Source organism: Diprion similis, chromosome 4 (assembly GCF_021155765.1).
Source record: "Diprion similis isolate iyDipSimi1 chromosome 4, iyDipSimi1.1, whole genome shotgun sequence".
In the NCBI taxonomy this organism is placed as follows: Eukaryota; Metazoa; Arthropoda; class Insecta; order Hymenoptera; family Diprionidae; genus Diprion; species Diprion similis.
Genome location: NC_060108.1, coordinates 10,179,021 through 10,195,781, shown reverse-complemented (window position 1 = coordinate 10,195,781; position 16,761 = coordinate 10,179,021). Strand labels below are relative to the sequence as shown.

The 16,761-nt window shown below is 34.7% G+C and overlaps 1 protein-coding gene across 1 annotated transcript in view; it reads left to right on the top strand.

The window, feature by feature from the left end:
- The window catches only part of LOC124405585 (tRNA dimethylallyltransferase), a 124,227-nt gene that overhangs the window by 66,654 nt on the left and 40,812 nt on the right, over positions 1-16,761 (top strand). The window contains exon 4 of the mRNA XM_046880612.1: positions 10,302-10,437. Within this exon, the coding sequence (XP_046736568.1) occupies positions 10,302-10,437 (136 nt within the window). The remainder of the gene's footprint in view (positions 1-10,301; positions 10,438-16,761) is intronic.

Below are 16,761 nucleotides of genomic sequence, written 5' to 3'. Positions count from 1 at the left end.
AGAGTGCGCAGGAATTATTTATTTATGAATATCAATGAACATCTGCATTTTCCATATACATAATCTGACACATATAACTTCTATGTAATTAGGTTTGCACGAGAAGCTTGCACTGTAACTCAAAAATCAGTTCAGCGCATATGCAAAGTGGATAGCAAATCGTACATCGTAACATGGATGGAGAACAGACACCAAGAGTCAATAAAATCTGCAGAATATCATGAGTATGCGGTGGCAGCTGTTAAATACAAAACAATATGTTTTGGCATAAAATATGTGCGAAAGTATCATCAATTCAGTATCTTGTTCGACAGGTGGATGATGCAAGTATGCTGTTGCCTCTCTCATGTGGTCATAGAAGTCACTCGTACTGGCAAAAGGCGACGAACAAAGATTGGAATATACAGAAAACTGGGTTCTCATCGAACAACGCATTTCGAAAATAATTCTTCAAATTAGTTGCTCTGCAGGTATTTTCTGACCTTGGTGTCTCCTTTTTTGGCCTTGTTATCCCGAAAAGTTGATTGTGTTATATTCTGTGCGATCTAGTCTCAGGTCTGCTCTTGTTCGAGTTTTATTCATTTATTTATCATCATAGTAATATATTTTTTACGGTATGGGCATTGAAAGTCCACTTTTTGTGGCAGTTTTCGTTCCGTAAAGTGACGCTTTATACGGCAGCGAACAAAGTTGCGGAATAAAGTCTTTATTCCGCAGTTTTGATGCGCAGTTCGAAGTGCGCGTCCCAAACTGCCGAATAAAGTAGCTTCGTCGAAGAAATCGCGACATAACCTCACTCTTTGTTTTGCTTTTCAATGCCCATACCGTAAAAAATATTGTATGCGGCATGCCCGTAAACCGTTTTTTGGCTCGGATAATTTCAGTACTCGCTTCCGGCTCGCTTCCGGCTCGCCTTCAGCTTGTCCTGAAATCTTTATCCTTGCCAAAAAACAGGCGGTTTACGGGCATGCCACATAAATAGCTATTTATGTCTATCCAGAACTTTGAAATATTCTTCCTATATTTTAGACACTAAAAGTTGCGACTGAAGCAGAATTGGTGTGACATCCGCGTGGACAACTAGTCTTTCAGATATGAACGATCGAACTCAGGATCAAACACCAGCATCGAAGGACCAGGCACTTAAGAACTTATTTAAAAATCACTGAAAATAACTGGAATTCAAGGTGTAATTTAATATTGAAAATCACTTAGAAATCAGTGATATACCGAACATCTTCAAACATGTAGGAACCAGTCGAAGACTAGTGGAATTCAAACTATTTTTTAATATTAGAAATCACTTGTGAAACGTTGATGATTTGAAAGCGCGTGGCTCCTACGACCATCGCGTAGAATCTGTCCACAGATTTCTTCGTACAACTTTAAAATCCATCAAAAATAGTTCTATACTAATCGTTTTAGAAAGATTTGAAATCTTTACACATTCAGAAGTTGAAGTCGAGTCTTTCGACAAAATCATAGTGATATCAATTCATCAGCAAAGTTTCATGTGTAATTAAATGTTGGTCACTTCGAAGTAAAAGTTCAGAAGATTATCACCGTTAGCTGTGGGTTCCTAGGAACATTTCCTGACAGTCGCGATTGGTATTGCATCGGTTGCTCAATAAGGCGGTAACTGTCGGCCAATAAAATTCTAACGACTTGACGCACGCGCATAAGGTGCGCACTTTTCTCATGACCACACGGTATATTAGGGTAATTCTTACTTGGAGCATGTCGGAATTTTTTCGCGCTCACCATCAAAACGTAATTATGTTGTATAGAAACACATCAGACTGAATCCAAAAAAAATTCCGATAACTCTTAACACGCCCCGCCAAGCAGTCGAATTTTTTATGAAAAAATGTATGAATTTAAAATTTGTTAAAGAAAACTGTTCATTACTTTACAACCATTTATTTACAATAAAAAAGAAAAAAAAAAGTTTGACCAACATTTTCGTAAATCTAATAATTCTCTTCTTACACAACATGATCACTTTTTGGGGGTGAGCGCGGAGAAATTCCAATATGACCTAAATAAAAACTACCCTAATATATATACACGGACACCATACGGTCGTTGGAATTATTTTAAATCTCATTTCACGAGTTTGTCGTTGCCGGAGGAAAAAGACTGTGAGTCAGATCACGACGTCTCTCTCTCTCTCTCTCTCTCTCGCTCTCTCTTTCTCACACATTCTCTTTTTCTCTCGTATCTAGTTTCGTGATCAAAATAATTCATTCAACAATTCGAATCACGCTTCCGGCCCGAAGAATTTATACGTACGCTCTTCGTATTACATATTATATCTGTCTATACCTGCACCGTCGTCTGGCTCAGGTTCTGGAACTTAAATTTTTCTAAGAAACTGTCGTTTGAATTCAAATTCTAATAGAGTATACAACGGCCCACATCTATCGTCAGAGTTGAAGACCGAACCATTTCCCATACCCAATGCCTGCCATAAAGGAAATGGAAGTTTCATTTTAAATCTATTTTTTTATGCATTCAAAAACTCTGAAAGATTTTTTAACGATAAAAAAAAACAATTTCTTTTTTGAGAAATCCCGTGATTGATTATTTTACGTGATTTGAAAATATGAAGAATTTTAGATGATGGGACGGTTTTTTAAAATGATCTGTGTTGGTTTTATTTGATCCAGAAACTTTGCAGTCTGTATTGAGGGCGTATTTGAATAAAATCAACAAAATTTTATTCCATCGAAATAATTATTGAAAATCGTGGATTTCTTTTCCTCGTAAAGTTGATTTACGGACCAAATTCAAATAAACATAACCAAGACAGTCAACTTTCGAAAACTTGGAGTTTTAAATTTTTTACAAAGACTGCAGACTGAAATGGGTTCATCACTTAAACGAGTTAGGAAAGTACAGATCTGCTTTAGTCACGTCATATTTTGTAAGTTATATTAAGAAATACCTTATTCCTCAGATTTACGAACAAAATTAATTATTGATCTGAATCACTGAGGTTTGGGAACCTTTTCACATCTTATGTATCATCGGTTCGTCGACGCTGTACGAATGAAAAATAATTGCCATTATCGGACTTCATACTCTCAATTTGATTCGTTAAAATTCCGATGCCTACAATATTTAGATATAATAAACATGCAGGTATTTTAATTATGCAATTTGCAAGTTTTCAAACAAATGACACTACTTTTTTGGCAAGATTTTCGGCTGCCTGACTTTCTCCATGTATTTGATACATTTGAGTTATTGGGTTTAGCACTTCATAAGTCATTCGGTTAAGCAATAGTTCAAAGTTTGAACACCGTTTAGACAGAAGCAGCCGCTTCCAACGTCCATCTGTCTAATTGCAAACTCTAAGTCAAGATGGGTTCTCCTGTTATCATCTAGTCAAAACATGAAAAAAGCAGGTGAAATGGATGAGAGAGAGAAAAATTATAGGAAAAAAAATGTGCAGCGTGGCGAGTCTAAGTGATCGCGTGTCAAAATGCGATAGATCTTCAAGCCTGGGTTAGGTGGGGGTAAAAGTATAGAAAGGTCAAGAAATAGGAGGGTCAAAATATCGAAATATCAAAGAAGCGAAAATTTAATTTAGAAGAGAACTGAAAAATTTAGAAAGTCGAAGTAAAGAGAAGTAAAAAAACGGAAAGGTGAGAATATATGTATAAGAATTCCAAAATGTAAAAGCGTCAGAATTTGTCTCGCTAATATAAAATCTTATATGTATAGATTCTAGGTTTTGCTGTCCTATGTTTTGTCTTTCTGTATTTCGACTTTCTACACTGGGACTTTGGAAATTTTTGTATTTTTACAAATTAGATTTTCGCGTCTTTGAAAATTCGATGTTTTTTTCCTTCTATCATTCGGTCATTCTTCTTTTTTACGCACACGTGTAATTAAAACAACGATTTTGAAATTGTGGTTTACAAAGGAAAGATGTTCCAAACGTAAGTTTTCGCTTTTTAGTCTCTCGGGATCCTAATTTTTCGAAATAATTCACTTTCGAAATTATTATAATAGAGGCGAAGTTGGAGTTTCGAATTAGAAAAGTTCCGAACACGCCTAATTACGAATTATTTGGTGGCGAAACTTGAAGTAAAGAATTCAAACTTTTACAAAACAATAAAGTTTAGATTGGTCGGGAGCCTGACGACTCAGAATTCCGAAAAATAAAGTTTCGATAAAGTAAAATTCCGAAAATTAGAAAATACACAGCGTAGTTTACTCAACGAGTAGCTGAATAAAATCAGAAAAACCGAAAATTGGAATGACCAGGACTCCGAACTTAAAAGTAGCTCGAAAATCGAACACAAAAATAGATGAAAAAGTGGTAATGATTTTCAAATTTTCGCATTTTTGGAAATGCTCTGACTTGTCGGAGTTATACCCTTTCAGGATTTTGTCCTTTCGAAACTTTTATATTTCGTAAAAGTTTGATTTCTCGGAATTTGGCGCTGTCGAAACTTTTCAAATTTTCAAATATATCTTCCTCAATCAAAGTACAACTAAATTGAAAATACATTTTTGAATAAGCGAGCGTTCAGATACTTAACCGGTATGTACATGAAATCGTCATTCTAATCAGTGGCACTTTCGAAGGCTAACGTTTCGAACTATTGATCTTTCCTTATTTTATTTTGCCATGTTCCAAATTTCGATTCTTCAAAGTTTTGACCTCAACCCCCCGGGTTAAAGAATTCTTAACCTTGCGATTACCGGTCAACGTAGGATATCCCAGTGCGTCCGTAAGAGAAATTGCCTGTAAATAAGTTATCTTCACAGGATGTCCGCTTGCCTAAAGTTTCCAGGAAACACTGCGCCACCTTTTTATCCGTCCCAAACCGCGATAGCGGTATTTCAACGCTGATGGCGTCCAATTAACCGGCAACGACGAAACTTACTATCGCAAGAAACTTTTTTCGAAATTTGTATGATATACATATGCGGTTACGGAATGGGAATCACATCTCGCTTCAACGCGACACGTGATGTCGAGGATCTCTTCATTTAACAATAAAATAAATCTGGGTGAATTCGAACAACACACGCTGAGACATTGATAACACAGTTCTACAAAAGAAAATTTTTTTTTTCTGTTAATTCTGGTATTTGGGAACGTAGAATTTACGAATATAATTATTATTTTATTAGATTGGCTCGAAGTTTTTGTGTTATTGTAGTATCGTATTCGGCATGACTCAATGTTTATGGGCGAAAATCTCTCGATCGTTTAGAGTTAGGAAAATTTTATCTTAGTACTTATTTTTAGAGAGCGTGGGATTTCCTGCAAGAAATTATATTTAGATAGTTTATAAGTCAAGCCGTTAAGGAGGAAAAAAAAACCAAAAATTTCTTCTTTAACTGTTTTTTAAATAGAAAATGAAAAAAATCGATATTAACAACTTAAATTTGGTTGAGATATTCTATTTGAGATGCTCTGCCGGAATTTTGATGCGCGTTTGAAGAAAAAAATTATTCTTTTTGGAACACCCTAATACGAAACCTGTGGTGACCTCTTTTCTATGGCGGAAACAACAAAGTGTTATATTTTCTATATTTTCTTCACTTTTGTCTAAATAAGTTTCCTAAGTATAACTATAGCTAGCGATAGTATTTTTTGATAAACTTTGAATATAAGACAAAGAAATCGAATTATACATCTAAAAATTGCTTTTCTTAGTAATAGAATATAGATCTATATAATGTATAGAAATAAAAAACTAGAGCCAATTTCGAAAAACTGCATGTACTTCTAGGATCGTTGACATCAAATCTTTCAACGTCGACCCAAATATCAACAAAACTACTGTTAACTAGTGTAATCAACGGTCAACACGAATTTTGAATCTGGGTTCTAGATGTGAAATTTTTATTTCTTCCACGTAACTAATAAAGGAAAAAATAGTTGTAATACATAAAGTTTGCTTTTGTAGAAACCAGAACGATATTTCCGGTTTTAAGAAAAATTAACAATCGAAGAAACTTCAGTTTCGCATTTTAAATTTTGAATAAAAGTGATTTAATTGTAAGTGAGAAACTGAAGTTTGTTCAATTGTTATTTACAATGAATGTTTGATAAAATAGATAATTTTTCCTAATACTCGAAATATCGTTCTGGTTTCTACAAAAGCGAACTTTATCCATTAAAACTATTTTTTCTTTCATTAGTTACGTTGAAGAAATCAAAATTGACATTTAGAACCCAGATTAAAAATTCGTGTTAACCGATGTTATTTATCAACATGAGAAAGACAAAAGCGAAATTTATCAGTAACAAATAAAGATCTTGGTTATTATTCGATGTATCGTATCAAAATTTATTTATTTAAATATAAACTCTAAAAAAATCAAACAACATTTTGTTTTGTTATCCTGTGTAATTTGATAAAACTTTTTATCAACCCTTACGCTGTACACTGGGGTCGAAACGACCCCAACGATATCTTCACCGTATGTATTTCATATGAAAAATATTCGAAACAATCTGATTTGACCCACGATAAATAACGAAATATCGTAAAAATCGTGAATTCATTTTTGTTTTGAAAATTCAATTTTGCTCACGCAAATGAATACCTTTTTTTTTCATTGTACACTATCGCCATATTTTTATTTCTTAAATAACTGAGGCTTAATAGTTACTCAGCCAATTTCCAGCTCGAAATATTAAAAATTCAGTGAGTTATATTTTTTTAAGTGGATGGATCCACTTTCCAGTATTTTGTTGTCTCTGATTTTTTTTCATATTAAAAATTTCATTTTGCTCAAGACAACTAATTTACTTTGAAATATAATAATTACAGAGTATCCCAGAATTTTCTCAACCTATGTGAATGGATATTAGGTTAATTCCAAAAAATCAACTATTTTGAACGCTCTATAAAAAATGTCTCCTATCATTTTCCGATGAACCGACGAGTTCAAAAGTTATTCGAACTCAAAGTTAAGTTTATATCATAATTGCATTTTTTACTCCAATTTTATACTTGATTTGTTTTCATCAAGTATAAAAAACAAAGTCATCTAAAAATCAAAATTCGTATGTTTAATAAGCCTTTTGAATTAATTCTAGTGAAAGACCTAATATTTGTGGAAAGAATTGATTAAAATCCTTTTCAATGTATTCATCAGTATTTAAAATTTTTTTTATTCATTTTCTACTAACGATAATGGACTTATCGAAAAACTGCAATTATGATATAAACTTAACTTTGAGTTCGAATAACTTTTGAACTCGTCGGTTTATCGAAAAGTGATATGAGACATTTTATGTACAGCTTTCAATTTCCTGCAAAATATATACCGCGCATAAAACTCTGTTTACTAGATTGTGAACTAAAAAGTTGTTAAAAAAAAAAAAAAAAAAATCCCATATTATTTAAATGGGAAATAGAAATTCTCGATGCGCGGACTCTAAATATAAAAATTAAGAGCTCCGGTTTTCGAAGGCGTCTTTTTTTGGTAACATTAAGATATTTCAGTGGGAGGTTTCAGAAAAAAGTTGATTTTTTTTAATCAGCCTAATGGACATCTATGGTTTATCCGATTCGAATGTCTGGGATTGTTTTGCTAGCCAAATCCCCAGAAACTGCTTGGAAAACGGTCAAGAAATTTTACCACGTTGAAGTTAGGAAAGTTATCGTAACGAATCACGCTGAGGAAAAACCTTTACCTCGTGATTTTGGAATTGTCTGAAATTCAGTAAACTGTATTCATATTTTGAAATATTCGCTCCTCCAAAGTAATTGTAAAAATAAGGAAAAATAGTGATTTTTTTCGATGTTCCGTTACTATAACGTTACTAACTTAAATCTCGTGAAATTCTATATAATAGTATAGTTATAACGCGTAAATGAAATTATTTGCGAATGTCTGTTATTAATAATAATCCTACTTACACATATTCAGTTTTATCCATTATAGAGATAACAATTCGTAAAATTTTTTACAGGTGATTTTTTAAATTCTCTTTGGTGAAAAAATGAGTTCAAAACATTGGAATTGCATCGAAAATATCCTGATTCTGTAACATTCGTTCCAAAAATATCATATGAATCATGAAAAAAATTCTGCGGAATTGTAACCACGAAAGAAATAATTTGAAAAATTTCCAAAAAGCGAGAGAAAATTTTTATCCAGCGGTTACGGGTCGTTGGGTTTTACTGTAATAACCATTCTTTATGCAATGGGACGTGGAAATTGAGTAGAGAAATTCCTTTTTCCACATTACTTCTCAAGATTAATCAAGATGTCTGATGATATCCCGACACGAACCAGAAACTGGCGTCGTCTACGGTTACTGATGAACACGCATCTTTTCTATTTCGGTTCAGAGGCATCGGACTCGACCGCCCAACAATTTCCCATCGCGGGTGATACGCGGAAGACTTTCAGCTCTCCCGTATTTTCTCAGCATATTCCTTTTCTCCTCTTTCCAGGCCTTTCACTCTTCTCTATGTATTATTCTCGGACAGTTTTTTGCTCTCATTTTTACTCATTTCGTCATTTTCTCCACGTGGTAATGCGAGAAGAGTCGTATATTTAGTGCAAGCTTAGCCAACGCGTTAGTATGTATAAATACATGTGTATAATCGAATCATCCTTCGACGCTCTTTTCGTTTTCCTGTCGGAGGAACCTTTTTACATTTTTTTACCTTTTATAAAAACGGCTAAATAAATATAAGTCTTGCATATTATATGTTATAGATAATTATCAACTATTAGTTTTTACTCATATTTACTGACAATATTCTTCTACACATGATTTATTTGGAATTATTAAATATAACATAAATATTTCACATATATTTCAATTATATTTATTTTGCTGCACACGTATGTCATATATGTTAATTTTTTTTATTGTTTTTACCACAAAGCGTGATAGACGGTTGCACGAAAAACTTTTTCATTATATCAGAAGTATCTCAGTCCTTAAATTTGTGTGGAATTGGCAAAACATATCAATAAAATGATGACGCAAAATCGACAGGTTTTCTTATTTTTTTTTTATTCGAATACGATATTGAAAAACGCCTCTTCATTTTCACATTTTTATAAACATTTTAACGGTTTTAATCGTAAAAATTATTCCTTACCTTTCCTTTTCTTATTCGAGTCTCATTTATATTTATTGTAGTAAACAGTTACGGAAAAAGTTTAAGTTTCCTTTCGGTAATTATTGGATAATTGGACCAACCGTCGTCAGTGCGGTCACGCGCCATTCTGATTTGGGATCTTATAATTTCCGCAAATTCAGGAAACTGGCCGTGATACGAATTCTGACGCAACATCCGACAATTCAGATAACTGTTTTCCTGTCTTGAAAAAATAAACGTTTTGCACTTTTATTCCTTGTATTATACTTATAATAACTACATTTCTTCACTATTGCTTGACTATTTCTACTTTATTTGTTTTTTCAAATTTTTTCTTAGTATCGGGTAGAAAATTTTCCCGGGTAATTTTTTTTTCTCGAATTATGAAACCGAAATTTTCTAGAAGTAAAATTTATATTCTGATTAGGGTTCCAGTTGAATATTTTTCCGATCAATCGGTAACTATTTTTCAGTAATGGTTTTCTCTTTTGTATTTAGAACAAGTGATTTGTATCTTTTATTACTCGATTATCATTAATCAATCGATACTTTCAATTAGTTTTGATTCATAATTAATCGATTGATCGTTTTATCTCATAACCGATTAATCGTACAGTCGGAGTGGGGCTGAGGTTTCGAATTTGAAAAGTTCCAAACGCACCTAATTCCGAATCATTTGGTGGCTAAACTTGAAGTAAAGAAATCAAACTTCTATGGAACAGCAAAGTTTCAAATGGACGGAAACCCGACGACTCAAAGTTCCGAAATTCAAGTTGCGATAAAGTAAAATTTGAAAAATTAAAATATACTCACACAGCGTAGATTGCTCAACGAATGGCTGTAAAAAATCAGAATGACCAAGATTCCGGGTGCACAATTATCGAAAATCTAACACAAAAATCGATCAAAAACTGGTGAAATTTCACCAAACTATAATTACAGAACTGCAAATTTTCGATCGTGGATCGGTCGGAATTCCGATGATTCAGATTTTTTAATTTTCTCACTTTCCATTTTTAACTTTGATGTTTTATAAAAGTTTGATTTCTTTACTTCAAGTTTCGCGACCAAATAATTCACAATTAGGCGCGCTTGGACCTTTTCAAATTCGGAATTTTAACCCCACCCCGTACAGCCCCATACACCGACTAATTTACGATTCTGTTTAAAAATTAATGCCTACTTGAAAATTCCTTTTTGCAGATCGCTGCAGGTCTTTGATCAGTTTGGTACGAAACATTCAGAAATTTTGAGGGAGCAGCAACTTGCCGGGGGTTCCGGCCTTGGGGGTCCGCTACGCTATGACAATTCCATCATTCTATGGTTGCAATGCGACCAGGTGAGTCAGTCATCCACTTCTCAAATCAGTGACCCACAAACAAGATGACGAAAATGAATTCAACTCGCAGAAATTTCAAATTCGATTAATTAGCAGCGGTTTAAGGGAGGCGAAAAGGAAAGCGTAGTAGGTACACTAATTTTCGGAACCTCAAAAATAGACGAGGCATTAGAGACCGAGTCTAATTGCGTCAAGACACAGGTGCCTGACCCGACGTTTCGGTTTTGTTTACTAAAATAAAAATCTTTCGCCGCGGCCAACCCTCTCACGAGGAGGAATAACCCGCAGGAGAAAACTAGGTCAGGTTCGGAGGCACACGCTGGCTAATAATAAGTCACCATCGCGGAACGAGATGTCACTGAACTTCCGTATTATTTCAAGCACCGACGCACGTTCGTTTCAACTGTGATTTAAATTCACCGGCAAAATAGGGGAGAGAAGTTAGAGAAATGGAATGATAAAAAATCATGGACGTATGGATGGAAAGTTTAGCTATCATTATACTTTTCAACGTTAAGATTCATCGGAGAAGAGTTTTGAGTTGACTGAAATATTTTTTTATTTTGAACAATCGTGTATTCCGAGAAGTACTTTTTTCTTCAATATTTTTTCGAGCCAAGTCTTTTTCTCATTTAACTTTACGATGAAATTGAAAACTTTGACAGTAAAAAATTATCGTATTGAGTAACAACGGTCCAGTTTTAACTTTTCAAATTATCAAGCTTCAATATTTAATATTTTTTTTTTACAAGTCTTAAAAGTTGAGAAAAATAACGCTGCATATCGTACGTCAGAAGAAAATCATTCGCGAAATCTATTTAAAACGAAGATGCGACAATTCGTTGAACTTCATCCTGTTATAAATATTCCAAGCTACTGTGACGTCACATTTACTCATTATACCGAACAGAACTCAAGCCTTTCATCTTTCAATCTTGGTATGCATACTCCGTATATGTCGAAAGTGAATTTTGTGTTCCGAAAACTTGTCGATCACAACCGCGTATGAAAGTGTAACGCTGCGTTAACTACCCTTTGTGACAAGCGTCAAATTTGGTTGGTTCATTGGTATTTGGGACGCGACGAAGAAAAAAAAATAAACAAATCTTTCCACGAAAAGCTTCCACATACAAATTTAACGACATCGGATCAACAATCTCAGATCAATCGATTTCGAAATTATTACAAGCTTGCACATGATGAAATTTTTTAATGCAATTAAGGTTGCTTTCAAAACAATTATCAAACAACCAACGAGATCGAAAGGTATACAAAGATTATTGGAAAGAACAATATTCTCCTACCTCTGCTGGATCGAAAAAAAATTCCCATCTAAATATTGAACCATTTTACCGATACCCTGTGAATATACCTGCGCTAATAGAATACATATTGTATGTAAAATATGATAGTAAAAGTGTTGGAAACTTTTTTTTACACTAATCTGGAAGTTCTTGTTTGGCGTCGTAAAAACCTATAAATTTATTCCATTTGATTGATATCGCGACGAATTGACCGACTCCTAGTTGTTTGATCAATTCCATATGAACCAGTCGGCAGATTAGCATTTTGAGGAAACACGAATTATTTCATCTAACATAATTTCGGAGCGTCTGATGGTCGGTAATGCAGAGCGCGATATATCCCGCAGTCGGTTTTACAGAATTTGACAAGTAGTTGAAACAACGATTTCATTCCAATCAAGATGTTTGAAAATAATAAGCGCAAATGAACAGTGTCTTCTTTTCTTCTCTTCCGACCGCCGAAAAGCCATTCGAGTTCCGAATCTCGTTTCGTACGTAACAATATCGGACGTCTAAATAACACGTGTCACAGAAGAATAATGTTTCCGACTAATGGGAGCAGTCAAGTCTAGAGGTTTAAATATCTTTCATCAGAAATCGGTGCACAAAATCGGCAGCACGGCGCTTTCTCCGTAGACGATATCGGCTGGCACCCTTCTAACGGTTAGCCCTTCAAAAATCGAACAAGGTTTTCATTTGCGTCTGTATCAATATAATGCTGTAACGCTCGGCTTGGATAGATTGGCTCTATTATAATTATAAGCCGACGTGAAATCCGAGCGGGAACAGATAGATAGACGACGAGAGTGTAGAGCCGATCGACTAAACCGTCAGACGAATCGACAGACAGACGACAGCCCGCCTCTCACTCTGCATTACCTACCGATAAACGCCGCGCGCGCCGCGGCGCGACCCGGAGCAGCTTGACCCACCTGCGGACAAATGCGAAAATTCCAATCTGTTAAATTACCATGCATATAACGTAACGTATCTCGTGCGGTATCTGCGGTCCCGTGCCTCGTGTATAATGCGGTAGTTTCACCGACCGGTTTTGGCGGCTGCAACCAGCCGCTGCAGACGGTCGATTTTTTATTCTCATTTCAGCCTTTTCTCATTCCTGCGTCGTTTGATGTGTTAATAATTCAAGAGAATTTTTTATGGATTCGGGTGAAAATGGAGGAAGATTAGAAAATAAAATGGTTACAATGTTTGATATTCGAATAGGTGAATTGTGGAAAGTCGATATGTAGATTGGTCAAAGTATAGAAAGACAAAATACGTGAAACGTAGCGAGCCAATATTCGTTTTTTTTCTAGATAATTATGGGAAAATGGATATTAGCAACAATTATGGTTTTAATATTGTTCGAATTGCAAGAAAATGTGGTACATATAAATAACTATTTAACGTAATTATACGTGTCAATGCCACATTGTCTGGTTATTGCAACATTTAATTCAGTTTGTAACTTAATCGTAATGATGTATCTTTAGAACAACTCCTTATTTTGCAACCCTAGAGGATTACTTGAAATTTATGAAACCATTAATAAAGCATGAACAAACTTTTGATTTTGTACATTTAAATTTTTCAGTTATTCTAAAGGTACAAAATAGCAATTTCTGTTTCAACGTTTCGATACGGTAACGTTACTAACTTCAGCTTCGTAACATTTAATCTGTTTAGTTGACTATATTTTTTCGTATGTAATATTTCAAATATAGTATGTCTGACGATCTAGAATTAAGAAGAACACTAAAACTTGCAGATTTTGTCATGAAATATTTTTGCTAACAAATATCTTCGGCAAAGTAGCATTGATTAAATTTTATACCTCGCGTCTTAAAGTAGATTTTTTTTAATTATTTTTTTACGTAGTTCGTCGATCGAAAAAAATCGCTATAATATACAACGAATTTTGGTACCTTTTCTCCTCGAATAAAAAAAAAAAAAACAGACTAACAAGCAACTGTTTAAATAGATCTACTTATAAAGTCCTTTTCAATTACGTACAAATTTTGAGTGTTCTAACGGCAGTCAAAAGCAAAAACGTCAAAGCATTTTTAGAGGTACGAATGACCTTAGAACGGCTTTATTGGCTGTATTCAAGAAAATTGGCATAAATCCAAATTGCTTTGTTATTTATATTCCTTGCCAAAATGGAAAAAGAGAAAGGTTAAAAAAGACAGAAAAAGTTCGTTGAATGTCATCACTTCTTTCATTTGTTTTTAAAACTGTCAGAATTCAAGACCCTGTCAAAACTTGCGATGGTAAAATAAACCGAAGGGGGAGATGAAGAAAAGAGAAAAAAAACGAAGACGGAAATGTCGATGATTCATATACAGCTGCAGAATTTTACTAAAAATTAGCAAATTTTATTTTTAATCTCCCGTTGCACCCAACAAGCAAGTTATTGATATTACGAGATATTTTTTTTTTAAATCATTAGTTGAATCTGTAGACAAAATGTGTTCGAAGTAATCAAAGTTCTGTTTTACCTCTCAAAATCCAAAAAATTGGCTTCATTCGTACCCAAAAATTTCCATAATATAATTTTTAAGAATGTTATTGAATTTAAACAAATTTTTCTCCGAATGTAATTGCGCAATTAGAAGTAAAAATTCCAAAGATTTCATTTATTAATAAAAATGAGAAACGTACGGTTAAATTACAATTAGATTATTGAAAGTTCACACATCTCGTAATCCTGGTAAAGTGCACCGTCAAGTATTGAATTATGTTCAGAATTCGAACACGTTAATCTGCATGTGCACATATATATTACGTTTGTGTATATATATATATATATGCCAGCGCAAGAGGAGGAAATTTGTGATAGCAATATGGCAGCGCATGCAATACAATGCACCAGGCGAAAGTCTGGCGAAGGAGTAAATGCGACTTGCCTACGTATGTTATACACGCGAACAATTCTTACAGCTCAGCTCGCCTTGCACTGCACTGCATTGCATTGCACCTCTCTACAGTTGAGCCGCAAAGTCATAAACGTGGCTCACGATATCCCGTAGTGCTTGCTACTCGGGTAAAGTTAGTCGGCTGCCTTATCAAAGTTGTAAGTTTGTTTCTCGGTATACCTACGCCGCACATTGCAGATTCACATGCAAGCTACGCAAGACGTATTCGCATTATCGTTCGTCGAACATTCTTGGAAGCGTTTTTCTTATTAACCCTTTGATTCACGCTGGGAATTTTTATTTTTAAACTTTTTATTTATTAAACTACGTTTTTCGTAACATCTGCCGAGTATTTTTGGTTCCATATGGTCCCTAAATTATTCCTGAGTCTACATAAAATTTTTAATTTATTTGTTTATTGCTAAAATAGCACATGTAAACAAATGGTTGAAACTCGTCTTTTTTTACAGAAAAAGCATTATCTGCCAATCTACCATGAAAACACAAACTCAATACATATCCAAAGAATTTCACAGAATTTTTCAAAATTTTTTTGCTTGTTTTTGTTTGTCCGCCATATTGGATCCACCATTTTGAATGGTCGATTTTGGAGTTCAGTTTCGTAATCAGTGACCCCAAGAACCATGTAACATGAAGTTTTATCAAACTCGAACAACTTGGGAATTTACATCCGCCATGTTGGACCCGCTATTTTGAATTTTCGAATTTCGAGTTCAAATTTGCAAGCAAAATTTCAAGCGAATCGCATCTGAGTAAAAATGTATGCATCGAAAGTTTGAACTGTTTTTCATTCTCATTTTCAAATTCATTTTCATGCGGATGAAACACCCAACACATTTTTTTTATAAAATTGCTAGTATGAAAACTTTTATAGAGCATATCAATTTCCGCCTATGATTTTTTGTATCTTGCTGTCGCCAGCAAACAACTACATAGTAAAAAAAGTGTACAATTTGCACTTGCTACTGAAACGCAGTATGTTTTGCGAATGAAATTTTTTTTAGTTTTATTATGTGCAAAATCGAGTTTATCGGTTTTCTTTCGAAGTACATATCACCTGAAAAAGATATCAATTCGTCTACTTTGTCTACTGGAAACGGAATTCTGTTTAGTCATCCATATTCGCGAATGAATTTCATTCTCATATACATACTAAAATATCATTTTACGTCATCTTATTCACAGGCAATAAGATTATTTTATTGTTCGGTTTTGCTCGTTAATTCTCTTGTATTCTATTGTAAAATACGCTGATCTTAAGGGAATGTTATCTTCTTATCGACCGAGTAATATTTTACTTATTTCGACGTGACTTTTTTTGAGATATTTATATTCAACGTTGCGTGTAAAACGGTGCTATCTGTAACTTTTTTGCGTTATTGACGCGTAAGTGTGGGCAATAGTCAAAACAAGCGAAATTGTACTCAATCGGTAAAGAATGATTACAGCATCCTTTTAAGGATGTATTGATGTGTATGGCGAATCAAAAACGTGTCGGAGCAAAAACTTTTTTGAAAACCCCTAAGTTTTTGACGTTATCTTGACAAATATCCAGAAAGTTACCAAATAAATTTAATCCACACATCTATGACAATATAAATTTTTTCATTAAACTTTGTTAAAATATCTTATATTTTTATGCCAATCGAAAAAGCTTGGAGTTTTACTGGTACAGTCCCTTTATTACTGACACAATTCTCCACGGCACGCAGGCTTTCTCTTCCTCCCCTCGCCCTCGCTCGTTCTCTCTCCTCCGCTTTCAGATCACCATGGTACCATGGCGAACAATCTCTCATACCTATTCCGTTCTATTCTATTCTATTCTATTTTCTCCGCGGATCCTTGGTCTCTCTCATCTCGAAGTAGGTAGAAAATCGCGGAGGGCGAAGCGCAGGCTCACATCCAGTTGCCCGTATCCACCCACGCGCGTGGGCAGCTGCCGTTTAGCCGGCACAGCGGCGGTTCCGCGTCTCCCTTTCTCGACCCATTTACGGGATCGTCGAAACACGCAAGCGCCGACGCGACGCGACGCTGCATGCGATTGGTACGCTAGCGCAGCGATCCGCTGCTCGCCTGCGCTGCAC